Raw genomic sequence first — 27,476 nt, 5'->3', positions numbered from 1 at the left:
CCCTTAACTTGAAATGCAATCGATTTCTATGTTTAATGTCAATTTGTTTTGAAGTTTCGGAGGTATAGCAAGAAACGTGTGGAACTGAAATTGTTTTTTTGCGTAAGTATTACACTATTATTTTAAATACAGCTTATACGTTGATTATAGGTCACTAATAATTGCAAGTAAATCAATATGTTTAAATTCATTTGAAAGTTCTAAATGCCCTCGAGTTACCGTACGAGTAGTGTTGATTCTAAAGTTTGCATGGCTTTTCCAAGCCCCGAGTTTAGTATACGGCATATGCATGGCCTACTAAAGATATCTTTACTAAAGATATCTTTAGTAGGCCATGGGCATATGTTATGCAAAAACCCTAGTTGTAGTTGTATGTATAAATGCATTCTTTATAAATAGCTTAGGTGCTATTATAAATATACTTGCATCCACTCTCATTGTCTTATACTTTATCTATTCTACTCTATTATGTGACCATTATTGTGCTCATTTTACCCAGAAGTTTCCCCCCATAATGCCACGTGGATTTGCTCATGGAAATGTATTTCGAAAACTTGGAGGTCACCAACGACGGTTGAAACTTCTTAAGATTCTCGTGAACGCTCTCATAAAGAACGAAAGAATCGAAACAACTTTCACAAAAGCTCACGAGACACAGAAATACATTCATAGATTAATCGACATTGCTAAACAGAGCACCAATGATGCCTATACCAAGGACATGGTGGGATACTGGGCAGATGATGACAGCAATAAGAGAAAGCTGTTCAGTGTCTTGGTGCCGAGGTTTGCAGAGCATTCTGGAAAGTATACACGTATCGCCATGCTTCCTACATGGCACATAAAAGACATTGACGACCATAAAAAGATGGCAGTGCTAGAGTTAAAGGGAAATCCACTTCCACCATTGCCTGTTAAAGAAGATAACCCACATACGTTGCAAAATGTTTTAATTACAGCAGCAAAAAATGACTGGAAAGCCGCAAAAAATATTCAATCCGAAAGTTCAAACTGATTATACTTATAAACTGTTTATAGTATGTAGCAAAATATTGTTTGTTGTGTCTTGAAGTTCTTTGCAAGTAACGTTTCTCTCAATTTCTCTTTGGGTATCATGATTCATGTGTGATTATTTGGCTCAAATAATATGGAAAAATGACAGAGTTTTATGTTTCATGAAAATTCTCTTCTTGCAGGGATAGGATGGTTTCCAAATCTGAAAATGCATCTTCGCAGATGGATGGCTTGTGGTCACTACCATTCACTGAAGAAGTGAATGCTGAGATAGCGTCGCAGGAAGTATGTGTGATTGGTGTGTTCGGCAAGAGTGCATGGGGCCATGTATCCAAAGGGATGGTTTTGAATAAACTTACAGAAACTTCAGTTTTTCCAACGCATTACCCCGATTATTCGGTAAATCCCAGTGAGATGGATCGGGATCCTCGCTTGGAAAAGTTTATGCCGAAAATCGAGGGATACTACGATCGAAAAAGGAAGATTGTTTTCCTGCATCTGTCAACCACCCTGGATGCAGCAGCTCTTGCGTGTGCTTGCGTTGAGATGGGGTCAAAACTCACAAACCACAGTGACTCTCATCACTTTTGGAAGGGTCAGGAATCTGAGATCGTCTTTTCTCTCGTCTTCCTCTTCTCAGTGTGCCACATTCTTATTCTTGTGCATCCTGTTTCTATGTTCGATATCAGCTACGATTCACTCTTTCACCACATCAGCACTTTTAGGGGAAAACTTCTTCCTCTTGTTAAAGATGTGCTGAAAGAATGCACGGTAGGTAGAGATTGGTGGGTGAACGGTCGCCCTTGTCCACCTCGACTTCTGTTTGTTGTGCAAAAAAGTCACCTCAGCAATAAGAGAAACCCTGAAGCTGCAGGTGATGCTACAAAGAAGAAGAAGCCTCCATTAAAAAGACTCCAGCACACTTTGGAGGATCAAATTTACAAAATCCTTCGCAACAGCCGTGTTTTAACTAACAATGCCATCAATTGTTTGTTCACAGTTCCACCGAATCAAGCCTTTGTTCACATTATGACAAAACAATATTCCCAAGTTAAAAGAAATGAAGATCCAATAAACAGCATGCTCCAACTCCTAAGGAAGTCTTGTGAGACACATAGAGATCCAACAGCAAAATCTAGAGCTTATCGTCTTCTCACTAATCCTCCTACTCAGTGGGAGGAAGAGGATGAAGAGGAAAAAGAGAATCCTCTTTGGGAGTTTCTCTCACAACATACAGAACTTGTGTTTGATAAGAAAGGATTCAAGGACAGTGTTGGAAGAAATCCTTTACCGACTCACTTTGAGTTGCCGGTGCTGAAAAATTGGATGAAAGTTGCAAACGAACTTTTTAAACTCTTTTTTTCAACATTAAAGATCGAAAAGGATGAAGAAGTGCAAGTGAAAACATCAGAGATTAAGCAACAACTGCAAGTTCATCTGGACCCTGAGATGAGATTCAGTGAGGCACGCTGTGGTAAAGTGGTGTCCCATGCAAGTGCAGCTTACCAAGCCAACCTTCCACTTCATTACACAAGTAAAGTGCATCGCAACCAACTGGCGCAAGCACTTGCCACATATGCATTACATGCGAGAGGACCAGCAAAAGATAAATATGAAGTTTGCGTACAAGCTGAGTGTGAGGCGTTTTGGAATGATGGTCGTCGTCTTTGTGAAGTCCGGTCTCTCACTGGAAGACACTGTGTTCACCGCTTTCATGATCTTCCTGACGATCTTAAACCTCAGCCGGATGCAAATCCTCCAAAGATGTTCCATTCTTCCCGTTCACGATCTCTCGCTGCAAGTAGCTGTGGGCGCATACAAGGATCAAGAGAGGATCCTTTCACATTAAAAGAAGCAAACTGTGGTTTCTATGCTAGACTTGACGCTCGAGCACACGTACTCCCCGACAGTGACATTTACAAATTCCCGATCCATTGTTCCGAGAAACAAGATAAAGGTCTTGTATCGGATGAACTGCACAAGTTTGTTGAACAAATGACAATTTCAGGAAAAGAAGTCGATGAGAGCGCTTCAAAACCTAACAAGTTTGTTGAACAAATGACGATTTCAGGAAAAGAAGTCGATGAGAGCGCTTCAAAACCTAAGACTTCCACTTCTGGATGTGAGAGTGAGTCAGGAGTACAGAGCTATACTCAAGAAAGTGAAGCAGAAGAAGTTGAGGAAGCAACGGAAAATACAGATTCAGAGTCGAGGCAAAGAACTGTGTCTGCCAACTATGAGTTTAGTTTGAACTCCGATGCAATGGCAGAGGTGGAGTACCAGGATGAGTCGTCTGAACCACAGTTGTTCACTGAAGGCATGATTCATTCACAACTCGCATTAGAGGGTGTTCTTCCACTTTTCTCTTCATGGAGTTTAGTTCGCCTTGGTTCATCCAACTTATACACTCCAAACCGGGGCCTTGAGTTTCCAGGTTTTCTGCCAGGAACAAATTATCTTGTGCCGTGGGAAATCAGCATTATGACAGAAGAACCAGGAACCACACACTGGCCAGTGCCAGGAGAAGCAAGAAAACTTCCGATCAAAGAAACTAAACTAACTTTGCGAGAAACTACCACCAAGGCTTATGTAGGGTATGAGTACGAGACTCCACGGGGCCAGCGGTTTATTTGTTCTGGTCCCGATAAGTCGGTCAAAGTTACAAGTAGTGGGGTAGTTCGTGATCCAATACAACCACTTCTTGATTTAAACATGCCGCTCTTTACTCTGAGCCCTGTATCTGGTAGGTCTGGTAAGATGCTGACGGGACAATTAATGAGAGTTATTGTTATTACACCTCCTGAGTCATCAGTTCGAATCAACATGAAGCCGCAAGTTGTTCCAGGACCCAGCCCTGCCCCCACTTTTTACCCGAGTGACCCAGAAATCTCTTTGCGCCCTAATTCCATGTGGGTCTTACGCCTCCCCTATGTATATGTCAGTGAATCTGGGCCACATATTCAGCCCAAGGATTCTTCTCAACTGCAAGCATGGAGGGTTTTAAAAATGCTCAGTGCAGAAGTTGATAAATGATCAAACTTTTAGCCTTACACTATTAATGTATTTTTTTAGATTGTAACTTTATCACTGACTTAATATCAGATTCAATACTGAGAACGGTATAATTATTCAATTTCCTGTAACCCGTCATGGCTATATAAACCTAAATAGTTTATTATCACACAAATTTGTTTTCGTATATGGTATATGTATGTTGTTAAACAGTTTTGTTTCTAAATGAGAAAAAATAACGCTTTTTTACATAAGAGTGCTTCTGCATTGCATTATTTCCTGCCCCCTGTTCCTAATTTGTGATTTCTTCTTACATAGGGTTAGGATAAATGGAAACATGTCTGCATTTGTAAACCATAGGAAGAAATGGCTGTTTTCTCTAAGTGCTGTGATGCTGATAATGATGTACTTTGCGAGTGTGTGGAGTAAGATGAGGAGCATGATGATGAGCAGACATTCAGATCAACATCAGATCTGTGACGAGATGCTACACTCGAATATTCTTGAAAACAGAACATGGGAATCTCATTTCATGAGAAATAGAGCCAACATAATGTCATCCAGGCATCAAACTTTGGTTGAAAATTGTGCAGAATATTTGCTGTGTTCGCAGACATTTCAAGACTTAAACCCAAAATTAATATCCTCAACCAAGTATAATCTAATGTACTGTGATGTTGCTAAGGTGGCAAGTACCAACTCCAAGAAAGTTATGCTGCTTTTGAACAAATATGTTAAAAACATGAAGGAATTGAATGACTTAAATAAGGTGGCAAGTGTCCATGGGTTGGTCACTCCTTATAAACTTAGATATAATCCTGAGTCAACTTTAGAGGAGAGAACTAAAAACTTCACAACTTTTTTGGTAGTTCGGCACCCGATGGAAAGACTGGTGTCGGCATACGAAGATAAGTTCTTTCCTAGTAAATTTAACTCAATACCAGAAATGGAGGTGTTGGGAAAGAAAATTATGACCATGTACCCACGTAGCAATTCCTCTGAAAAATATCCAACCTTTGAGCAGTTTTTGAGCTACTTGCTGCAAAGCAATGATGAGAACCCACATTGGGAACCTTACGTTAACCTTTGTCACCCATGTAGGTTGCATTATGATGTCATAATGCATCTCGACACTGTAATAGATGATTCTCGATTTCTTTTAAAATTGATCCATGCGCCCATTGATGTGTGGTTTCCAAGCGTTGGAGTAACGCATAGAAATAATATAAATCGTGTCTCAGAGCATCTGGAGCATACTGATCCAAAAATAATAAAGAAAATCGAAGACCGATATAACTTAGATTATAAGCTGTTCGGGTTTCAAAAGTATTCACTTTAAATATTGTTTGTGTTTTTTTGTATCGGTGACCAGTGTTATATATTCTGTAGTAAATACTATATATATTGCTTCCTTCTGTATTTGTAAAACTGTTGTTTTATCTTACCTGCCATGTTACTGTGATTGCAGCTTCAGTTAAAAATGAGCGAAAGTTTAATTTTCGTGTCACAGAAAATGTCCCGAGTTCGGTGGAAACCGAATTCAACTTCGCTTCAGAAGTCGAGTGTATTCGCTGCTGGAAGTTATGAAGATACGGTAAATGTAACCTTTTTATTCTTGTTTGCCATGGCCATGTCAGTTGTTGTAACAGGGGTGGTCTGTTTTATACTCGTGACCACTTACAAGTTACCACCAATCTAACTTTGTTGCATTTAATCTTTGATTAAAGATTTTTACATTTGTAGAAAAACTCTGTCTCACTATGGGAAATCACACAAACCAACAAACTTAAAAACAATCCCGAGATGGAAGATATTGATAATGGACAACCTCGTAAATTCTCATCATACGCAGTCAAGGGTAATTTATTTCCTTATTCAAATATCTCATCATAAATATCTTATTGTATGCAAATTTCTTATGCAATGCCAATTTGGGGTAAAATATTTTATAGTAAAGTTCTAAATAGATATATCACATTTTCTTCACTTGCAGGGGACGTGAGTGGACTTGACTATGCTGACTCCAGCTTAATAGTTGCCGGTACAAGTTGTGGAGATATTCTTCTGTTTAATTCATCAGAGGTGAGGTACAAATATAAAAACACTGCCTTATCAGTGCTTGTCCTAAAAATATCTTATTTTTAACACATAAGTCTATTTCATAATGCATGCCAAATTTTTGTTAATTAAGTTGTCACCATTTTTTTTAATTTCTATTATTCAGGAAAATAAACTTCTCTAATTTTCCTTTTCGTCTTGCAGTCGTTGGTCCTCCAGCATGAGTGGAATAGACTTCATGGAAGAGGAGGATGTACGGATGTTGCAACATCTTTACCAGGAATCGTATCTGTTGGTGAGGATGGCAACATCAACTTGATGAGGATCGAGAGCAAACGACCACTGCGTGTGATTGGTTAGTAGCTAGGGTATTGTAAAAAGGTCAAAGTGTAACACTAACTATCGGGCGACATTGGACAGTCAGAAAATATGGGATGGGTGATAGAATTAACAACCATTGTCTTTAACTCTAATATTACCAGTTACCATAGAGTTACATTATACAATAATATATTTCTTCTATTTTACATTATGACATCACAGAGCATGGGGACAGCTGCCCAATCACGAGTGTCCGTTACCTTACATCGAGCGAGATCGTTACAACAAATACTGTGGGTCAGCTTCGTATGTGGGATACGAGGTCACCTAGTGACTCACCTACCAGGATCATGGTGTCCAGCGATCAACTGGTGGCGCTAAGGAGTGTGGACCATCACGCAACTCAGGTAAGAATTTTAGCCGAATTTTTCACAAATAGGGTTGCCAAAAGGGATATGACCAAAAAAACCTGGCTGTGCCACTACTATTCTCTAGATTTAAGTTTTTTGGACAAATAAAAAGTTAAAATGAGATGCCTACATGGAATTTTACAAATCCCGTTATTCTATTTTCTTTTCTTTGAATTCCAGAGTCATGTGTTAGCAACAGGTGGTGCAGATGGTTGTGTTACTTTGTTTGATATTAGAAAGGAATGTGCACCTGTCAATAAACTACAAGTCCATGATGAAGATGGTAAGCTATTATTTATTAAAACCCTATGAACACAATAGAGCAGTGAGTTCTTGGAGATTTTGATTTAGGTGTGGAAGAAATATTTTGCATTCATTCTCCACCTGTAAGCGCAAACGAGGTGTATAAAACAGAACACCCCAATATTATTATGGCCAAGTGCCCCGCCACGCAAAGATGAATAGGTTACATTCATTCATTTTTATCAATTAACAAAATATTTAATAGTTTGGGAAGTTCGTTTTCACAAGACCTCTCCCTCCCACCTCTTCACTTGTTCCCAAGATGGAAGTGCCAGGAGACTCGATTCGACCTTTGACCTCAAGGTCATGGCCCGTGATGGTGGGGGTTCGGCTCCTGAGGTGTCAGAAGTTGTTTCAAAGTGTGGACTGTCAATCAACTCCCTGGATGTCAGTGGTTCATCACTTGTTTGTTGCAATGATGCTGAAGCTATTTATGTCATAGAAGATGCTGTATGACATCACTATAGAATGTGTGATGTCACACTGCATGCAGTGGTGCTACAACCAGCAACTGGGCGAAGGAGACTTTTTTAGGCTAGTGGTCAAGTTGAAACAAGGCATACAGTTTTATTGCGCAGTCCATTTCAAACAACATTTTGTTGTCAAATCTAGGTTATTTTTGTGTAGGTTATAAAAGTCTGTATTATACCACTATTTTACACTGCCATTTCTATCTGAATAAACTTTATTACCCAATGTACGTTAGACGTTTATGCAAATAGCTGTGGTTTTACTATAATATATATTTACTTCTGTGTATGTCACATTACAACATACATGGTTCTACGGTACTTGACCAAACAAAAGTTTAAGTTATGCCAGCTTCGACATTACAAATTCAGGTATGATGTTTTAAGAGTACTAAAAATTATATTATAAGTCTGTTAAACAGTGAAAACGTTGTGCATCATGTAAATTCCCCTTACAGTCTTTTATTGCAACCTCTGTAAAGAGTTTTCGGGTGAAGTTACCTCCAGTGTTCCCCCAACTACAGCTCGTAATGATTCACAGTGCCAGTTGGCAGTTATACCGTTCTAGCTGGCGCCTGGCAGCACTAAAAAATATCTTACCTCATGGGGATTCCCCGGGTTATTAGTACCAAAAGTCAATTGTTTGCTTATTTCGAGACAAGCGGAAATAAGTTTTTGATCATTTTTCTTATTTAAAAATGCGTTTTTTAATGGTTTGTTGTTTCAGAAACTTGTGTGTTTGTACAGTTTTATTGTAACTTCTGTATAGTTTCGTATATATTGCCTGGTTGGTTTAATTATATTATGTAAAATAGCTGAAACCAATTAAAACTAATTACGAAACAGAAACATGAAACAGCGTCACAAGTATCTCCATAACACAAGGTAACTTATAGTTTGGTGCTACAAGAATCCCTTCTTTATCTGACCGCTAAACGTAACTATTAACAACTAAACCATATATAGGCTACCCTCTAACAGTCGAACCCCTAACCACTACCCCATAAAACCACTAACATAACTACCAACCTCTAACACTTCCCACCAGCCCAATCTGTGACTGTAACGTACCCAAAAATTTGTCACTACCTCCTTAGTTTTAGGTAAAACCTAATATCTATTGGAATTTTAAGACCAAATATTGTATTATGATTTTCCAAAGGAAATCAACTGCACCATTCAATAATCAAATAAATGGCAACGCAAAAGACAAACGTAACTATGAGAAGAAAAGTTTAAAGTCAACGTTGGGTAGTAAAGGGTGAGAAAAATTTGATAATTCAAATAACACAGAACCATCTGGTTATACAATCAGTATCAATGGATTGTAGTTGGTCGTATATTTTAATTTCCGGCACCTTAGCACAATGGTTAGTACACCACCCTCTAACACAGAGGTTACGTGTTCAAGTTATATCTGTGGTGACTCGTAAGTTGGCGTTAGGTGTATGAAAAAGAACATCTGTGTTAAAACGCATGTCATTTTTTCGGCCACTTAAGGATAAAGCAAGTTATTTATATTTTTAATATTTAAAGAATATTATACCCCTAACTATAAGATACATCTTTTTACACTTAATGTTTTTTAGACTGCATGAGTTGTGTTTGTTTGAAACCTTCAACCCTGAAGTTTGTAAGATACATCCAGAAATAAAAGGTAAATCCTACAAAAGTGGAGGCAAGAAATTGAGAGAAAGGTGAATTTTCTAACTAATCTTACAGAACTGTTATGTTACTCAGTAGCAATTTTCGCCTAACTTTTACCTAAACATTTTTTATTTTGCAAGAGAAATAATCCATTTTATATATATTAATATTTAAATACTTTGTTACAGTGCAAACACCGATGTACAAAGTGACGGTACACCTGCTGCTAATGATGATAACATTGCTCCAACTCCAGGTGAGAAAATCGACATGCATGATACAAGCAATAACTAAAAAATTATCAAAATTAGCAGTTTAAATGACAAAGTTTTGAGTATGCTTGAAATTGTGTGTTAAAAATTTTTTAGCTAATTTTCTTATAATAAATTATTTTATTGTATTATGTTTTACTGTATTACCTCACAGAGAGAGCAAGTGAGATGGTTTTTCGATTACTGAGTTTTAAAGAACGAAGTGATTTAAATGGGAAAAACTTGACCAACTCCGGTTTCTACCTTGAACCAGGTGGATCAGTTATCAGGTGTTACAGGTGAATACTCTTCATATAATTTATATATGGCATGTATACACAATGAGACAATATATCAACCCATAGTGTTGCTGCACTCTTCATATAGTTTGTGTTTTTCATACTCTGTTATATAGTTCAGTGTTATATGCAATCTATTCTATGTGGGTGAGGTCCCGCAGCGTGGCATGTCATGAGTTCTACGATTTGGGTCACTGAACCATTATCCCAAAATGTAGCAACAGCGGCTAAATATTTTGAAATTTTTAAAATCCTTTTTGTCACCATTTAGTTGTGGATTTCGTGTTGAAAACGTCACTGACACCGATTCTGGTGACTCAGCACAATATCATAACGATGACTGTGCACATTTTAAACAACTTCAAAGCAAGCAACCAATAGCTTTGAAAGGTAGGTGGTAAAACCCAAATCTATTTTTGAGAAATTGATATTGGCTGCTTAATTTTATAAGAAACTGCATCATACTTAGGCCAATGTAGTACTGTTTGGTAAGATGGTTACCATTAGCACATAATATTCAATATTTCCAAATTCTGTTTTTAAATCTGTCAACGAAGTAATGTTGGAGTAGTATACCATATCGTATAAAAGTGGGAGTAGGAATATATTATAACCACATTCTTTATATCGGACTTATGGATAAAAACTGATAAAAAGCTTATAAACAAAAGGCGTGACCATTACATCCTACTTTCTTTTTTCTCAGCTCCACCCCAACCCCCCAGTGTTGAAGGAGCTTCTTTCCTTCCTTCAATGATGGATGACCTTGATCTTGGCCTTGGAAATCAGGATTTACAATTTTCAATTTACGACCCAAGTTTAACTGAGCCATATTCAGGATTTAGTTTTGAAAATGATCAAAAACTAAAATATCTGCCCCAGTCGGTTAATGATGTTTCTATGGTTCCAAACACATCAGAAAATAATGAAGTTTCTGATGAAGAGGTAATATAAATTTATCTGTTTAAAACTAAGACATGTGTTCGAGCAGTGTATACGCCTTATACCTATAACAGCCAATATATCTGACAAATGTTTCTCGTTTTATTTCAATTTAAAACTATCTTCTAAACCAAAACGTAGGAAAATCAGAACAATTGTCCGATACATATGATATATATACTGTTATACTTGTATTAAACTGGCAAGAAAATGTGAAGGGTATTATTTTAAATCATCTTTTTACAGTGCCCACAAATTTATCTTGCCCAAGTCTATAGTGCAGAACACAGGGAGTTCCTTCATACACTCAATCTAAATAAAGAATCGGGTCGCTTGTAAGTTCCCTTATTATCTTACATCTATTTGAGTCAAATTTATGCAATTGTGTTCATATAATTCATATCAATGTTTGTATTAAAATAAGACTCAAATACACTTATTTTGTGGTTAACATTTTTGAGTTAACATTTTGGGAAAAAGTTTTGACTTTTTTCTGAAAGCCCTATTATTACATAACAGAAAGAGTTTTCGAAACTGGCCGGACAACTCTCTTGATAAAACCTTGCTTGCAAAAAGTGGTTTCTTTTACCTTGGCAACCGAGATCGCACGCAGTGCTTCTCGTGCATGGGCGTGCTGAAAAACTGGAGGCCTGGGGATGTGATTAATGATATACATAGAGATAGTTTTCCTTCTTGCAGGTAGGAAGTTTGGTTTGTTATGTTTAAATGTGTTTTATTTTGTGCAAATTTGACTAGTTTGGTTTGGTAAGTTTAAACGTGTTTTTATTTTGTTAAAAAAAATTTACGAATAAAATAACGAATATTTTACATTTTGATTGGTTTGGTGGTTAATACTTTGCTACAATTGTTATACCACAAGTGTATGTAACTTTGCTGGTGTTTATTTTTAACTTTAACTTTCTTTTTTGTCATAGTTTCGCGAATGCTATCGACACCCCTGCCCCTGCACTTGATGACTACGATTTTTCTATCATGTAAGTCACACAATTTGCCAAGTTAAAAAGTCACTCAGTTTGCTAAGTTGAAAATTTAGTATGAAAGCTAAGCATAAATGTCACCAATATCTAGTGTTAAAAAAACCTGTATGACTAAGTACCATATCATCAATGTGTTATGTAATAACATGTTATAAACCTATTTGTAAACATGTATACCTCTACTTTAGAATCTGTTTCTGCTTTGCAAATAAATGTAGTTATATGAATGTAATTTAACTTAGTCATCCTCGCATGGGAGGCATCAAAGGTCGTTATAGCACGATATTATATACCTCATGCTGACCTATGATTTACCCTTAAATAATTATATCTATTTATGTTTTTAAATTATTTTAGACGTGGTCCACCATCTGAAACATTTGATATGGCTTTATTGTTGAATAATAAACCCAGTGAAGCACGAATATCATTTGAACCGGCCAATCAGAGCCCAACACGTGACATTTACAGCTCCGGTGAAGCGGAACAAATGATTTCCGACCCCTTGTCTCTCTCTCTACCACAATCTAGTGGTGAATTACCCGCCTTAAACTTTCCACAATTCACAAGCAGCGAAAACGCCATGCTTAATCAAGCAGAACCCGTGTCAGCATTTCGACCAATCAGTTCAAACCTTCTTAACCAATCAGGAAGCTCCTTTGAAATTACGTAAGTCAAAACACTTTTTTATTTAATTGGAACTATCTTTAAAATAAGGATCTACGAAACGGAAGAGATACTTCATTAGCACCAGATCAGTTTCCGATTCTTGGAGTTTATTACAAGTTATCTTTAAAATACGCTTAAAAATGCCTGCAAATTGCTATGTTTTGTCTTAAAAAAATATATTCTTACCAGAAACTCAAGCAGTGCGGCAAGCAAGGTGAAGAAGCCATCTCCAATATTTCCTCAACCTCTCACTCCTGCTCCTGTTGCTCCTCCTCCTCTTGCTTTACCAGCTCTTGACTTCTTAGCATATGGAGAAACACATGATAGCAGCATAGTTTCAAACACAAGCTCAAAATTTCAAACAATTCAAATTTCAAACCCCGAATCCAAGCAAGCCTCAAATCTACAACCATGGTTAAACTTGAACACAACAAATGCTCAAATATTAATTCCCACCCCTTCACGCACATCACCACAAAGCCCACTAAAACAAGTTCAGACCGCTCCACAAGATTGGTTACTTGATTTGGACCCATATAAAGCACCCTTGGAAACCCAATCTGCCCAACCTGTCAGGGACTTTACATTTTCCACAACCAGTACAAGTAACCCAGAGGACGCAACTACTATTCCTATAATTAGAAGTCTAGAAGGAATCCAAAATGGTAAAACTCTTGATTTTGATGAGTACCTTCAAGAACAGGAGCGTACGTTATATAGAGACATGTTCCCGTGCCTCGAACCCAAGAAAATGGACATGAAGTTTTACGAAGACAGGATTGCAACTTTTGACTCTCGATGGACAAGGACTGGCCCGCCAACTATGTCAGATATTGCACAAGCTGGCTTTTATTACTTAGGTGGGTAATACAGTGTGTAATCCTTCTCATATCATTTCAATACTGCAATAAGAGTGCATTCAAATTGTGAGCATACCTGTTTAAGAAGTGTTTGAAATATGTAAAAATTCTAATAACCCCAAAAAACTGTAAAAACTGTTTGTAAGAAATTTGAAAACTTGGTAAAAAAATTAAAGAAGTTTTGTTAAAATGTTTAAATATTTAAACTACTTTAGGAGACGACGACGCTGTTCGATGCTGGTATTGTGATGTCACAATAAGGGATTTATCGCGACAATGGATACCATGGGAAGAACATGCTAAACAATTTCCAAGTTGTCATTACTTGTTACGAAATCGTGGACCTGACTTTGTGGAAAACGTGTTGTCCATTATGACTAGTGCCGAATCAGGGGAACCCTCGTTTCCTACCTTTCCAGGAGGTAATGTGTTTAATGACGGATATAACAAAATTTAATTGGACTGCTTGTCTGACAGCTTATAAATAATTTACCCTTAGTTACATAGGTGGTACCTTGTAAGCATATCGGGGTGTATGAAACAAAACACTCAAGACTGCCATTGCCCCATCATGCAAAGGTTGACAAGTTACTTTCATTGATTCGTTCAATATATTTTCCTTTTTACCCAACCTAAAAACCGATAGCAATGTTTTATAATTAACTTTGATTTTCACGCTCATGATACAGAAATATATGAGAGTTCTGATGAAGAGGATTCACGTGAAAACCTACCCACCCCTCCTATTGTTGACCCAAGGGAAGAAGAAAGACAAAACAAGTATGATATTTCTATGTATAGGACAACTTAACCCCAATTTACATTGTTATTGATGTGCCCAATTGCCGGTACTTAAATATACCCGCATTTAGATGTAGACCAACATTTATTCCTTAGTATCTCACTGCTAGAGATCATATATTGTATATGGGTAAGGTTCTATTATGAGACACTTCATTGGACATTGGAGTAAGGGCAAAGTTGGCTCATTATGGTATAAATACCTCATCCATAGTTAAAATAACAAAGTGTTAAATTACTGCATTTAGAAAATAAAGTTTGTCAAAATTATATTAAAATAAAGGATTTAAAATAAAACAATGCTAAAAAAGGTTTACAACAAGTTTTAAATTTTTTTTTTTCGAAAGTAAAATGCAAGTTAATCTATTACAGGTTACAATTAGAGCAATGTATGTCCTCTGAGATTGCTGCAAATGCTGCAGAGATGGGGTTTGAACCGAAAAATATCAGAAGAGTAATGAGGAAACAGATCCGGGAGCGCTCGTGTAACTTCCCAACCACTGATGCGCTCTTAGATGCTCTCTTCAATGAGGAGAGGGACCTTATCGAGTTCGAGTCATCAGAAGATGACGATGAAGATGGTATACCCCATGCTCAATGTCGAGTTATATACCTTGCTTGTACAGCATACATACATGGTGTAATCATACACCTCATGCTCACTGTAGAGTTATAACATGGCTTTCTTCTTATACACCAGTCATACATAATCTACTCATTCCTCATTATGTTAACTGTCAAGTTATAACATAAGTATCTTATTGTACACCAGGCACACATTAATACACCTTATGCGCACTGTCGAGTAAAGATGGATTTTATTTCAAAGGTGTTGAAGACAACCCAGAAGAACCAGAGTCTTTTTTTGAAGCTCGTGATCGTTTTCATGATGATGAGCATGAGCATCCTGATGTAAGTGTTCACGAATCACAAGATGAAACTCACGAAACCAGCGTTGCTCACGAAGAGAATCACGAAGAAGAAGAACGTCGCATACAGGCCGAGCTACGTCGTCTGCGAGATGAAAAAAGATGTAAAGTCTGTTTGGATCGTGACGCAGAGATGGTGTTTGTGCCTTGTGGGCACCTATGTACTTGCATGCAGTGCACACAATCGCTACGACAGTGCCCGGTGTGTAGAATGAGGATCACGAAGGCTTACCGCACCTACCCTTCTTAAGCGGTCGTTACGAACAAATGGTTTATACAGAAAAGATTACTTTTAATTGTTCTGGTAGAAACAATCTATTTTTACTAATATAACTTACCTTGATTAGGGTTCTATGCTTATCAATATAAACGTTGCGCTTCAAAAGGTACGCTTGTACCGTAAGTGCTGTTTCGCGCGTTATATATACATGTACGCGGTGCGGATCCTCGCAATTATTCTTATTGTAGTAATTAAAATACATACTGCATGTGGACACGACTCGTTTACTCAACTCTAAAGAGGTTTCATTTGAAGATTGAATCCGTAATGAAAATTTGCACAAGCTCAAAAAATGCGACATTTACGGTGGACTGTTTAACTGTGTATTATAAAAATGGAGCAGGAACATTTTATGTAAGCACGCATATTTGGGTGGGGGGAGACGGGTAACTTAAGCACCTTATGCCTACGGTTCTTTGCTGACCGGTTGGTGTTACAATAATAAAGTGTGATTTTAAAATGACGAGACGGCAGATTTCTTATGGTCCGCATGGCAGTAAGATTGGTTAGAAATAAGCGGTCCCGCTCGGTGAACTGACGCCACTTCGCCTGTTCGAACTGACGCCACTTTTCAGTAAAAAAACATGTTTTTGCTTTTAGACATGTCACGGCCATCTCTAGTAGGCCGTGTACATATGTGTTTTATGTTTTAAAAGTTCTCCTATTTACTGTTTCGAGGCGAAAACGAATGAATGAATGAATGAATGAATATAAGATTTCTTATATTCTTGCTGCACGGTTGTCCGAGTTGTCGACCTAGCGCTATGGAGTCCTTATTGTTCTACTGAAGTTATACGAGCGAGGCGCGAGTAACCAAGCTTGGGACAAGTGGGGCGATCACGGTTCCGAGTTCGCATACGGCAGGTGGAGTGAGGGCCACCTGCACCGGACCTTCTGCCCACGTATTTAACCAGAAATATATGTCTGTGTACCCTTAACCCTTTGGTCTCTTTTTAAATTAGTTCATTTCAATACAAAATCTGCAAATTATAGCCCCAATTTTTTAACTTTGATATAAATGAGATTTCTATTTCTCAAAAGATTCGGTTGAGCGGTTTTACGTCATAAATTCGGCGAACACCGCTTTGCTTTCCTGAATTTCCCTGTTTGTTGTTTATCTGGGTAGATCGACTATGGTTAATCGTTTTTTACTGTATTTTGTTGTTTAATTTAGAGATGGAGTCTTTTGGTGTAATAGTAGTCAGCTAGTTTTGCCTAAAAGATAATTACGTTAGCACAATACACTAAAACCGACACTATATAGGTACGTATTTTGCAAACTGCAGTAATCATATTACACCTACGTTTCGACTGATGCCATTAAATATATTGATAATGTAGAACTGCAAGGTGTATTTATGCTTTCTGCTTTTTACTTCCTGTTATTAAAGTGTTTCAATTTATTGTGCAGAGGCGGTGGAACATCTCTTACGTCACCATGGAGGCTGTTAAGTCGTTTAACGATGAGGTAAGCTGATCTTAGCATATTTTTTTATTATACAAAGTCTGTTTTTTGAATATTTTTGACACACAGTGTGTAAAATAAATTGCTCCAAAACCATTTTTACTTAATAATGTATTTGTATTTCTTGCCATCTTCCCGCCTTTTGATAAAATAAACATTTGCATGCCAAACTCTGATGAAGTCTTGATGAATAGCATACAAACTGTTAAAATAAAATTACCACTTTTTTACCTGACAAGCTGGCAATAAGTCAATGACTATATATTTTACAAACACTTGGTAGCAGAAGTAACAATGTATTTCTTACACAGTTGTCCGGCATATATGAAACAAAACCTCCCATTTCGAGAGCGAAAATGGCGCTGCTTACAAAGAAAGCAATTAAAGGCATCAAGTTTTATAAACACATTGTACAAAGTGTAGAAAAGTTTGTGCAAAAGGTAACTTTCCTAATATGTGGTACAATATATTTTGGAATATTGTTTAATTAAAATATGTTGTATGACGGATATCTTATTGTATTCCCCAGTGTCGGCCAGAGTACAAAGTACCAGGATTATATGTAATTGATTCGGTCGTGCGCCAATCTCGGCATCAATTTGGTGCTGAAAAAGATGTCTTCATGCCAAGACTATGCAAGAATATTATCACTACATTTCAGCATATTTATAAATGTCCATCAGAAGACAAGGTATGACCTAATTAAAAGTGAAATTTTGCTTGTTATACCACATTCTGGTTGTTCTCTTCTTGAGAATTCTATATGGGAAATAGAACCTGGAAATTTGGATCTAGGCCGTAAGGCGTAGTTGGTCTATTTTTCTGATTCTCGGTGTTTGAGATTATAAAAACTGTAAACTTAATTGGATTATATGCCTAAAATACTAAACTAAAGTATAATATTTTGTTTTAGCCACGAATTCTACGAGTGCTGAACCTGTGGCAAAAGAATTCTGTTTTTCCTCAAGAAATCGTGCAACAGTTAATGGTAATGGGAGGTGCTCCATCTCCACCATCTAACTCAACACAGTCAGAGGTTCGTTGTGATTATTAAATTATAATTTACTGATAAATACAAATTACACCTTTGTAGAAAACATGTGTTTGAGGCTACACTGCACATTTTATATAAAAAATGTAAGAGGAATGGTCTATGCTTGTAATAGTAAACTATATAATCTGCACAACTTAGCAAAAAATGGTAGTTTTATTTTTTTTTCCTTATTCTTATAGACTATCAAACACTTTAGCAATCAGCAAATGAACCATTTTAACCTTTGCTTTTTGATTAGTCAAACTCTGCAGCGAAACCTGCAGCACCAGATGCAGCGAACCTCACGAACATCCTTACTCATCTTTTATCAAATCCTGACACAAGCCAAATACAAAACCTCGCTGGTTTGTTGTCAAGATCACAACAAAGCCAACTTGATGATCTGCTTCACCAAATAAAAGCACCAGAACCAGTAAGTTCTTATCTTACCATAAATGGTTGTGACATCGTATAACCGGTATAGGTATAGCATATGCATACAAATTTCTACACAATATGTATACAGGTTCATTTTCATTCATTACCCTTCCTAAAGGATTCTATGTTTCTGATATGTTTTTAAATTTTTATGACCTTTCCATTTTTTTCTAATAGTTTCTATGGTCTGTCTAATGTTTTGTTATCTGTTTAGTATTTATAAATAAATGCATTCTAACAAAAAAGTATAACTGTTGTGTTGTCAGTTCACACATTAGGATTCCTCAGATAAATACCCTTTACTGTCTATATCCACAGCCAGGTAAAGATGAAATCAAAGAAGAAGTTGAAGTAATAGAAGAAACAGTGTTCCAGCAACCTCCTCTAAACAACCAACCCCCCTTTCTACACCAACCCCCCTTCTTACACACTGAACAAGACAATAAACCGCCTGCATTTAACCGCGATGTGTTAGATTTCGATTACAGCGATGATGAGAAGACGCCACCCATGCCCCCTGGCAATCAACCACGTCGAGAACCCGCAGCTCTCAATCATAATCAGCGTAATCAATTGTAAGTAGTATATTTGCCACTGCTTAAGAATTATCTGTTTGTATTTTGTGTAGGCGAATAAAAAAATGGGTGTCTGTAATTGTGGCGAAAATGTATTATTTGTACCTTATATAAACCCATTGTAATAATAAAACGAGTTCTATATTCATATTTTTACTTTTTTCCACAGTGACCCAACCACCATACCCAACCTACCAACCCCCAACCAGTTGCAGCAATTAACAGCAAATGGGGGGTTACATCACCCACCCCAAAGACCCCCAATTCACCCACCCCCCCAACTCCAACAACCCCCATTCCAACCCAACCACCAACCTCCGGACATGGATCGCATGAGAAGGTTAGAAGCCGAACAAGAAAACTTCAACCATCAGCTTGAACAGTGAGTTTATATTGCTCTAAACATAGCAACATAACAAGCCAATTGTTTTGGGCATATGTTACATTTATTTTCTAATATATCTCTTTTGGCATTTTTATGTTTCAATGTCCTATACAAAAATCTTTAAAAAACATGTTAGCATTGTTTTATGTATATTCTTCAGCCTGGTTCAATTCCTAATTAAGTTAATGACTATAAGCACTGACCTAGCTATGGGCATTGTTGCCAATTCAGTGGTATCTATTGCTGAAAAAAAGTGCAAAATCAACTGAAATTACTCTTTGTAGTATGTCTCTGGGCCCATAAATGGCACCACACAAAGTAACCCTGCATCATGTACATTCGATGCTGTGGATGTTTCATACATGAGAAGTCTTTTTATTCTTTTATCCTAAGTCTCAATGTTGATTACCTAAAAGTGTTTTTGCCTGGCTAATAAATATTTTCCGACATATGTTGTATATATTATAACATTTGATTCTAACTTCTTGTTTAAGTTAAATAATTTGGCAATAAATCACATAAAAACCAAGAATGCAATGAAAAGACTATAATTGTGTGAATTGCGATTAGCGATTTCTGCCTCATATATAAGTTGTCTGTAACCCATCCTCATTTACAGAATGTCCTCTGAGAGAGGAAACCGAGATCCTTTTCGTGGTCCGGATGCAAAAAGACGAAGATCAAGGTAGGAAAATTTGTTGCGCCATGGTTAACTCTGGTCTAGAACCAAAAGATAACTTTTTTTATATGACTTTATTTGTCATCATGACATGAAAATTCCACAGATCCCGTGATCGTCAGCGAGACCGCCCTCGATCTCGACATTCCCGTGAAAGATCTCACAGATCACGAAGATCTCGTTCACGCTCACGTGATAGAAGTCGGCGCTCACGAAGGTCAAAGTCTTTAGAGCGTAAAGAAAAGAAAGGAATGGTCCCACAGAAAGAGGGATCAATAAGTGGTAAGCTGCTCAACTGTTTTCCAACATATTATAGAGCTATGTATTTATGTTGCCTATGTATTTTAATGAAATAATGCTAATACTTACACTGAAGGTCTATGTAGACAGAGAGCATGAGGTGTGTTCAATATCATATGCCAGTTTTTTTAGTTTAACACCTAGCCAAGCAATGAAAACTCTTTGGAAAACTGGAATCTTAAGATGGATTTTAACTTTAAAAAATCTGTATAAACAACTGTCAGAAAACTTATATCCTCTACTAATTGGAGATAATACTATAGAAAATTTTACTTTGTAATCTAACCAGTGTTGTTTCAAATCACAGTATTGACAACCACTTTGTGGATTGGGAACATTTCATCCAAGGTTTTACAACACGAGTTAAAGGCTTTGGTTGGTGAATATGGTGAAGTGGAAAGCGTGAATGTGAGTATCATATCTCATGTAATATATGAAATGTGATCATGCCACAAAATACTATGATAAATAGTTAAAACAATTAAAAGCCCAAATACTTTATACATAAATATGGATTATTTGGCACGTTTTTCAATTTTAATTTTTATGCTTAAATGAAATAGCATAGATGAATTGTTCTATTCTACTTCTTCAAAATTTTGATTATATATATGTATTATTTTACCACAAACCTTGTTATTACAGATGATACCACCGCGTGGTTGTGCTTATATTTGTATGAAACAACGTGCTGATGCGAGTCGTGCTATCGGGAAAATACGGCATCAACGTCTCGCTGGCAAGGTTTGTTAATAGGATTTTAACTGCTGCAGTGCTAATGTATTTTAACTGTTTTCTATACGTATGTTTCGTTTGCCATCCTTCAAGACTGCATCTGCGAAACTGCCACATTATTATGCCTTTTTTTGACCTTTTGATAACCTTTGACCTTATGTCACCCCATAGTCGCTTAAGTGTGATTGGGCTCCAAGTAAAGAGATGCCGGAAGAACACAAGTCAACCTGGGTGAAAGAACATGGGGTTAACTACATACCCATCTCCGATCAACCAGGGCAGATGAAAGAGTTGTTGACATGGGGATTTATTGACCCAGAGTCGTTATCTGAAGAGAAAAAAGGTAACTGAAGATCGAGTTTAATACAGCTAAGAAGAAAGCTAAAAAGCTTGTTACAAAGTTCAACTTATTAGCTAATAAATCAGAGACTCCTAACCAGCTTGGTGCATAAGTTCAGCTTAATAGTTAGTAAACCTTGGGTTGTAACCTTTTTTGACACAAGCCCCACTGTTTATTGAAAAAATAGAATATTATTTAAATACTAATTTAGTGATAGAGTAGCCCATATATTCTATTCAATTACAGGCATACCCATGCTTGACACAAACGTTTTAAACATTTTTTTTTCTTTTAGCCGAACTTGTGGCTGCTCAAAACCCTGAAACTGAAGAGGAAGAAATGATTGAAACTCCGCAGATGGGTCAACAAGTGTTACCAGGGTTTAACCCCACCTTTGTATCCGCCCCTGGTATGGTACCCATGGGGCAACCCATGATGGTGAGACCAGGATTCCCTGTTAACCCGTTCCAAGGTAAAACTTTGTGTTTTGTTATATATAATGGTAGATTCTCTTGGTTGTTCCTGGTTTATATGTATGCAATGGTAACTATAAAGTAAATGGCGGAGTTTCATAAACTTTTAAGTATTCAGGGAAAAGCTTAAGCACACATTTTCTATGAAAAATATTAGGACTTATTGGTTTTATTGTTTATTGTTTAACCCAGATTAAAAACTTAGAATTCAGTTGCACTTCTATGCATTTATTTTGTCTTCTTTTAAATAAATTATTTATTTTCTCCTCAAGTTCCCCACCAACTTGGTTTTCACCAACAACAACCTCCTCAAATACGTCCCGAGCACTCGCAAATGGAGGTGAAACCCCCGGAAAAAGAGGGAGCTATGACCCCAACAAGGGACGAGCAGGGTGAAGCCCTACAACAACAACAAGCAATGCCGCAATTCCAAGCCCCATTTGGTGGGGTTCCCATGGCTCAACGATTCCAACGTCCAATGCATCTTCCACAGCTACAGGTAACAGTGTTGCCATTTTAAACAGTGTTACCCAGCTTTTCTACAGTGTTGCCATTTTAAAACTAACAATCCTCCTCCTCCAGATAAGAATGATGCCAGGAATGGGGCAACAACTGATGCAACCCCGAATGGGGGTCATGCCAATCAGGATGGGTTTCCCGATGCAACTTCGCCCCGGGTTTCACCCCAACATGGGTGCGAGGATGCCTATGCAAGGGGGTACCCCTCAAATGATGCAAAACCCCATGCAGCAGCAAATGGCAGCGGTAAGCCTAATTGTCTTGATAATTCTATTCTAGATGGTTGAGGTTCCATAGAATTACGTAAGACCTGAAATTTGGGCTAAAGTTAGTGCATTATTCTGACACCGAGGGTACTAGTCGTGCTACAACCCATTTAGTAAACACTGGGTTGGAGAAATATCTTTTGCCGAAAAATCCCTACCATTAACTAGGTTCGTGTCCAGCATCAAACTTTGTATGTTTCACTTTTCACTTCTGATGCAAGCCATAACCACTAAACCCTAGAACTAACATAATAATTTAGTTTATGACTAAACAATGATTTAATTTAGCATGTTCGACCAATGGGGGGATTCCCTGGTCAGATACCGATGTTACGACCCACAGTGACTGAACCTCACGTTCCAACGACGAGTGGAATCAACCCAATGTTTGAAGGGTAAGTTTTATAAACTATTGAACTTATTTAATGTTGATATGAATTATGACCTTAATTTAAAATTCCTTATCTTCCTTTGAGTAACTTTGGCCTATTAGTTTAAGAGGTTTACTAAATTAAGTAACTTCCTTCATTCGTACTTTTTTTCTTCACACATCACATCATAAATTTTTAATTCAGTATCAGACAAGGGGAACCACCCACATCTGGAATAAGCAAGCCGGCTGAAACGGATTTAAACCCGAACCCCACAACCCCAACTGCCACTATTGCCCCTGCTCGAGAAATGGGACTTCCCCCGTCCAGAGAAGATGAGGAGGCAAGAAATCCTGAGCGAGGACCAAGCAGGGGTGGCATGGATAGAGGACCCCCACGCGATTTCGATCGTGGCTCTTCAAGGGGCATGAGGAGGAGCCCACCTCGTGATATGGATCGAAGATCGCGAGATATGGACCGTGATAGAAGATCACGTGATTCAAGGAGGTCACCGCCTCGTGAATATGACAGATCACGTGACAGATATCGTGACCGAAGGGATTTTGATAGGAGGTATTGTGATGTCAATAATTGCCTCTGTTTGTGTAAAATTGAATTTATACTGTTGCTGCAAAGCTCTACTATGGTGGACAAAACAGCAGTATGATAAATATTATGTCCATTTCTTTCCAGTATTTTTCCAAAAAGTATCAAATATTTGGAAAAAATTCTGTTCTGTTTGCTGTATACAAAAAGAGCAGTTTTCCAATAATAATTTATGCATGGTGAAAATAGTAGCAAATTTATCATTCATACAAACAACAGGGACATGGATAGAGGATCAAGAGGTCGAGATCGTCGTGATGACAGAGATTGGGGTCCTCCGCGTGGAGGTTTCAGAGGAAGAGGAGGATTTGGGGGTGATCGAGGCCGACGGGGCTTTGATAGGGGGTTTTCAAGAGGTGGTAGAGGTAATGCTTTGGTGGTTAGTTTGGTTTGAGACAGGTTTTAAAATTTTCTTTGGATTTTTATACTTTTTTTGTAAGATTTTCATGTTTTTTTATGATTCTAAGATTTTTTGTAGTTTTTTCATGATTTTCTGTAGGTTTTCCATGATTTCTATAGGTTGTTATATGATTTTTCTGCAGGTCGAGGTGGCTGGGGTCGTCCGGACTCTCGAAGATCACCAGAGATTGATCCTGAAGAGGAAGAGTACCAGAGACAAAGGAGAGAGAAGTTAAAGAAGAGACATGAGGAAGAAGATGAATATGTCACGGAGAAAATCGATTTTAGTTCGTTCGGTTTGCCCAGTGGGTTTGGTGGGGCATTAGAAGGTTGGTTACTTGATGATAATAATATAATAATCTAATATAATAAGCGAAGATTAATTAATATTTAAAACGAAAAGCGACAAAAACAACATCAGTTAAACACACTTAGAGTAAAAATATTTACATTGAAAAACATAGGTGGTGTTTTACTTATGTTGTGGTATAAGTACTGCTATAAAGATTCATGTGCTTTTTACACTAGATGGTCAAGGCCCACCTGAATCTAATGAAGATGATAAAGATAAACCGGAATCCAATTCAGATGGCAAAGATGAAGCATGCGATGATGGGAACAGGTTTGTTGTGGTGGTTACAAACACTATGGACTTGTATTTAAATTAAACTTATTGTTCCAGACCTCCAAATCCAAGCAATACTGATAATATTAAAGAAGAAGTTCCAGCTGCTACATTGCACGATGAGAATATCAGTAACTCGTATGTTTTTTGTTTGGTTATGTTATAATGGATAAGCACTTATTGTTTTGATGGTTGTTCCGATAGCTTTGATACAAAGATCTGTCACTGTTGTACACCCTATGTGGTGTTCCTACCCCTTTACAGCTGTTCTTCCTAAGTATTTTAAAAATATGAATCCCCTTTATGTTCAAAAACGATAAATTGATTTGAATGGAAAAATGTCAGGAAAAATGTTACTGTATTACATTTTATCATTTAGTTAAAACGCTGACTGTATATTGAGATTTAATCACCATCCCATTTTGCGTTTTTTTTTTTTGTAAAAGATTTATTAGTTTATTACTATGTTCAATATATGTATTATGGAATATTTCTTGCAGAAACGAATATGAAAGTACGAACACAGAAGAAAATAATCCCAACAAAGGTTCTGTAAAACAAGAATATGTTACCCCATCACAATCAATTGACAATTTTAAAACTGCCAATCAGACCGCTGTAAAAACAGAATACACCAATCAAGAACCAGAAAACCAAACTGAATTTTCAAATGAAATTGTGCCCAAGTTCGAAAGCATTCAACCAGAACAAATCAATGAACCAGAACCAACAACAGAGACACCATATAAAGATGAAATAGAAGGTAAGGAAATTTAAATTGTTTAAACTTATGCTTATAACTTAGTTACTGTAAGGGCTGGTCATTGTTTATGTGTAGTATACTAATGTAAGTTAATAGTTGCTTCTGTGTATCTGTTCAAAATATTTATTAATTTCACTTTACTCTCTTTGTAAGCTCCCCAGCCAGGCGTCCCGCTGTCTCCGAAGCAGGAACCTAATGTGAGAAACTGTAGCCCAGGCACTCCTACAAACGATGAATGTATTTCTGAATCTAAAGATAATATTCAGGATGGACTTAATTCTGATGAAATGTGAAGTTTCCATATCATGCAGAGGTTTTTAAAGCTCAATAAAGTTTAGGTAATTTTCTAAACTTGTAGTGTACATATTACTGATGAGCGATGCCAAAGCAAAATTGAAGATCCATTTAAACCACTCAAGATATTATGTATATATTACTTGGAAATTGAACATGCATCGGAGGCTGCTCCTGCAAGTCCAACAAATAGTTGGCAACAACAACAAAAAAGTCCAACAAATCGTTGGCAACAACAACAAAAAAGTCCAACAAATAGTTGGCAACAACGACACAAGTCCAACAAATTGTTGGCACCAACCACGAAAAAGTCCAACAAATAGTTGGCAACAACAACAAAAAGTCCAACAAATTGTTGGCAAACAGAAGAAAAGCCCAACAAATAGTTGGCGAAAATTGAACAAAAGTCCTAACAAATTGTTGGGGAAAACAAGAACAACAAAAGCCCAACAAATTGTTGGCAGCAACAGAAAAGAAGAAAGCTATGATGCTTCTCAATGGAGATTGAAATTTCTTTTAGCATTGGTCGACAATATTTGTAAATGTACTCTTGTACCTATGTACAGTCTTGCTATTGGTGTGATTTAGTTTTCAAATCCTTGTGTATGAGCCTAAATAGAAATTGTACTATAGTGAGCCTGTACATATAGCTTTGTTTTGCATGCTTATTAGTTGTATCTTTGAAAAGTTGGTAATTCCTCATGTGTTGGAAGGGAAGCTATGTTCAGTGAATTGTCTAATTGCAATATGCTAATAATTTGCTTAATAAAGTGTATATAGAAGTAGAAAATTATTGTTTAAGATCAAGACTTTCAGAATTTATTTTTGTAAATTGTTATTCAGTAAGAGGCCATATAGATCTAAATTGCATGTAGTGGCTATATACACCCTTCTTTAGTACTTGGTGGCATTTTCGTTGAATCACTAACTGTTAAATTTAACTTTAAGTATCTATGAGAGCGAAACACGGTTTTTAATATGTTAATATAAAGTTGATATGCTATTCTTGCAAGAATGTGAAACCAAAGAGATTAAAACCATTTTTTAATCTCTTTGGTGAAACTATTTACTTGAAAGAATGTAAAACCAAAGAGATTGGTTTAAATCTCTTTGGTGAGACTATTTACTTGAAAAAGATGTGTTAGGCTTCCTTAATTCAGATAATTAAAATGTAACTACGCCACCTACTGGGACGCGGATTTTGCCTCCAGGGAAACACGTGGAGATTTCATTTTGCGGACTTCGAGCTGCTGGAGGGTCGGTTTATATTTCCTCTTCGGTCAAGTTGTTTCTACATGGTAATTATGTTTCATTTAAATATTGTGCTTAACGTTTCCGCGATGATGAGTTACAGATAGGGACAACTGAATTATTGTGATTAATTCAATCTGTTACTGAGTGTACGCGTGTTTTAAAAATAAGTATTTTTTTCTAAAATGTGTTTTGAAAATATTATTGTCTTTACAGATAGTGAATTGGTTTTGCGTTCAAAATTCGTGTGACTTGTGAAACAATGGGGTAAGTGGAAGTTTTTGTTTTAGACAATTTATTTTACAATGATGATCTACAGATAGGGACAACTGAATTTTGTGATTAATTCAATCTGTAACTGAGTACATCTATGTTTAGTATTGCTTTTAAAACCACTAACTACATAATTCTAAACAAACTATAACTTTTGCAGGACGGAATGGCCGTTGATTCATTTTCGATGAAACTGGTAAGAAATTTATAGTCTATTAGATCATTATTAATATTGTTGTCATGATGACCTTTTCCTCACAAGAGCAACAGCTCGATGATTGTTTGATCGATAGGACTGAACGAAGTCCTAACGAATGTTTGTTTTATGAACCTATACCCCAAAGGTTTAATATTTATTTTTATGCAGATAAAAGGAAGACTGAAGTAATGGATTCCTATTGATCACATGGATTGAGCTATAA

The 27,476-nt window shown here is 37.0% G+C and overlaps 6 protein-coding genes across 8 annotated transcripts; all 6 read left to right on the top strand.

The window, feature by feature from the left end:
* Position 1: 1 nt before the first annotated feature.
* Positions 2-1,196, top strand: LOC100184616 (39S ribosomal protein L17, mitochondrial-like). 2 transcript variants are annotated; one of them, XM_009862220.3, is made up of 2 exons: positions 2-102; positions 503-1,196. In XM_009862220.3, exon 2 carries the CDS (start codon positions 515-517, stop codon positions 1,013-1,015), a length of 501 nt encoding a protein of 166 aa, XP_009860522.1. In that variant the 5' UTR covers positions 2-102; positions 503-514; the 3' UTR covers positions 1,016-1,196. The 2 variants fall into 2 exon arrangements, with proteins under 2 accessions (XP_009860522.1, XP_002127164.1); XM_002127128.4 differs by having other exon boundaries at positions 3-102; positions 500-1,196.
* LOC100182254 (protein smg8-like) lies at positions 1,163-4,344 on the top strand. 2 transcript variants are annotated; one of them, XM_026837243.1, is made up of 2 exons: positions 1,163-3,009; positions 3,073-4,344. In XM_026837243.1, the coding sequence occupies exons 1-2, from the start codon at positions 1,204-1,206 to the stop codon at positions 4,045-4,047; spliced, it is 2,781 nt and encodes a 926-aa protein (XP_026693044.1). In that variant the 5' UTR covers positions 1,163-1,203; the 3' UTR covers positions 4,048-4,344. The 2 variants fall into 2 exon arrangements, with proteins under 2 accessions (XP_026693044.1, XP_002122670.1); XM_002122634.5 differs by having other exon boundaries at positions 1,163-4,344.
* LOC101241926 (carbohydrate sulfotransferase 11-like) lies at positions 4,342-5,493 on the top strand. The gene has a single exon (XM_009862218.3). The coding sequence runs from the start codon at positions 4,364-4,366 to the stop codon at positions 5,363-5,365; it is 1,002 nt and encodes a 333-aa protein (XP_009860520.1). The 5' UTR covers positions 4,342-4,363; the 3' UTR covers positions 5,366-5,493.
* LOC100179163 (nucleoporin Nup43) lies at positions 5,457-7,818 on the top strand. Its single transcript, XM_002127521.4, has 7 exons — positions 5,457-5,620; positions 5,770-5,884; positions 6,020-6,108; positions 6,289-6,439; positions 6,628-6,812; positions 6,996-7,098; positions 7,324-7,818. The coding sequence occupies exons 1-7, from the start codon at positions 5,507-5,509 to the stop codon at positions 7,572-7,574; spliced, it is 1,008 nt and encodes a 335-aa protein (XP_002127557.1). The 5' UTR covers positions 5,457-5,506; the 3' UTR covers positions 7,575-7,818.
* A 495-nt stretch (positions 7,819-8,313) lies between these two features.
* On the top strand, positions 8,314-15,483 carry LOC100181494 (baculoviral IAP repeat-containing protein 3). The gene is made up of 16 exons (XM_002127542.4): positions 8,314-8,473; positions 8,751-8,849; positions 9,178-9,285; positions 9,424-9,491; positions 9,662-9,785; positions 10,057-10,175; positions 10,492-10,730; positions 10,974-11,062; positions 11,247-11,426; positions 11,663-11,722; positions 12,083-12,394; positions 12,584-13,254; positions 13,470-13,676; positions 13,944-14,034; positions 14,428-14,636; positions 14,885-15,483. Exons 1-16 carry the CDS (start codon positions 8,439-8,441, stop codon positions 15,232-15,234), a joined length of 2,961 nt encoding a protein of 986 aa, XP_002127578.1. The 5' UTR covers positions 8,314-8,438; the 3' UTR covers positions 15,235-15,483.
* Positions 15,484-16,371: 888 nt separating this feature from the next.
* On the top strand, positions 16,372-26,320 carry LOC100176840 (splicing factor, arginine/serine-rich 15). Its single transcript, XM_002127682.5, has 24 exons — positions 16,372-16,528; positions 16,676-16,732; positions 17,041-17,169; positions 17,259-17,420; positions 17,643-17,765; positions 18,022-18,195; positions 18,519-18,775; positions 18,945-19,157; positions 19,780-19,845; positions 19,946-20,121; positions 20,447-20,547; positions 20,785-20,883; positions 21,046-21,217; positions 21,510-21,686; positions 21,960-22,186; positions 22,270-22,452; positions 22,761-22,867; positions 23,048-23,416; positions 23,669-23,814; positions 23,992-24,177; positions 24,377-24,470; positions 24,531-24,611; positions 24,974-25,236; positions 25,390-26,320. The coding sequence occupies exons 2-24, from the start codon at positions 16,703-16,705 to the stop codon at positions 25,527-25,529; spliced, it is 3,675 nt and encodes a 1,224-aa protein (XP_002127718.1). The 5' UTR covers positions 16,372-16,528; positions 16,676-16,702; the 3' UTR covers positions 25,530-26,320.
* Positions 26,321-27,476: the final 1,156 nt, after the last annotated feature.

Source organism: Ciona intestinalis, chromosome 12 (assembly GCF_000224145.3).
Source record: "Ciona intestinalis chromosome 12, KH, whole genome shotgun sequence".
In the NCBI taxonomy this organism is placed as follows: domain Eukaryota; kingdom Metazoa; phylum Chordata; class Ascidiacea; order Phlebobranchia; family Cionidae; genus Ciona; species Ciona intestinalis.
This window is presented reverse-complemented; position numbering and strand designations above follow the sequence as displayed.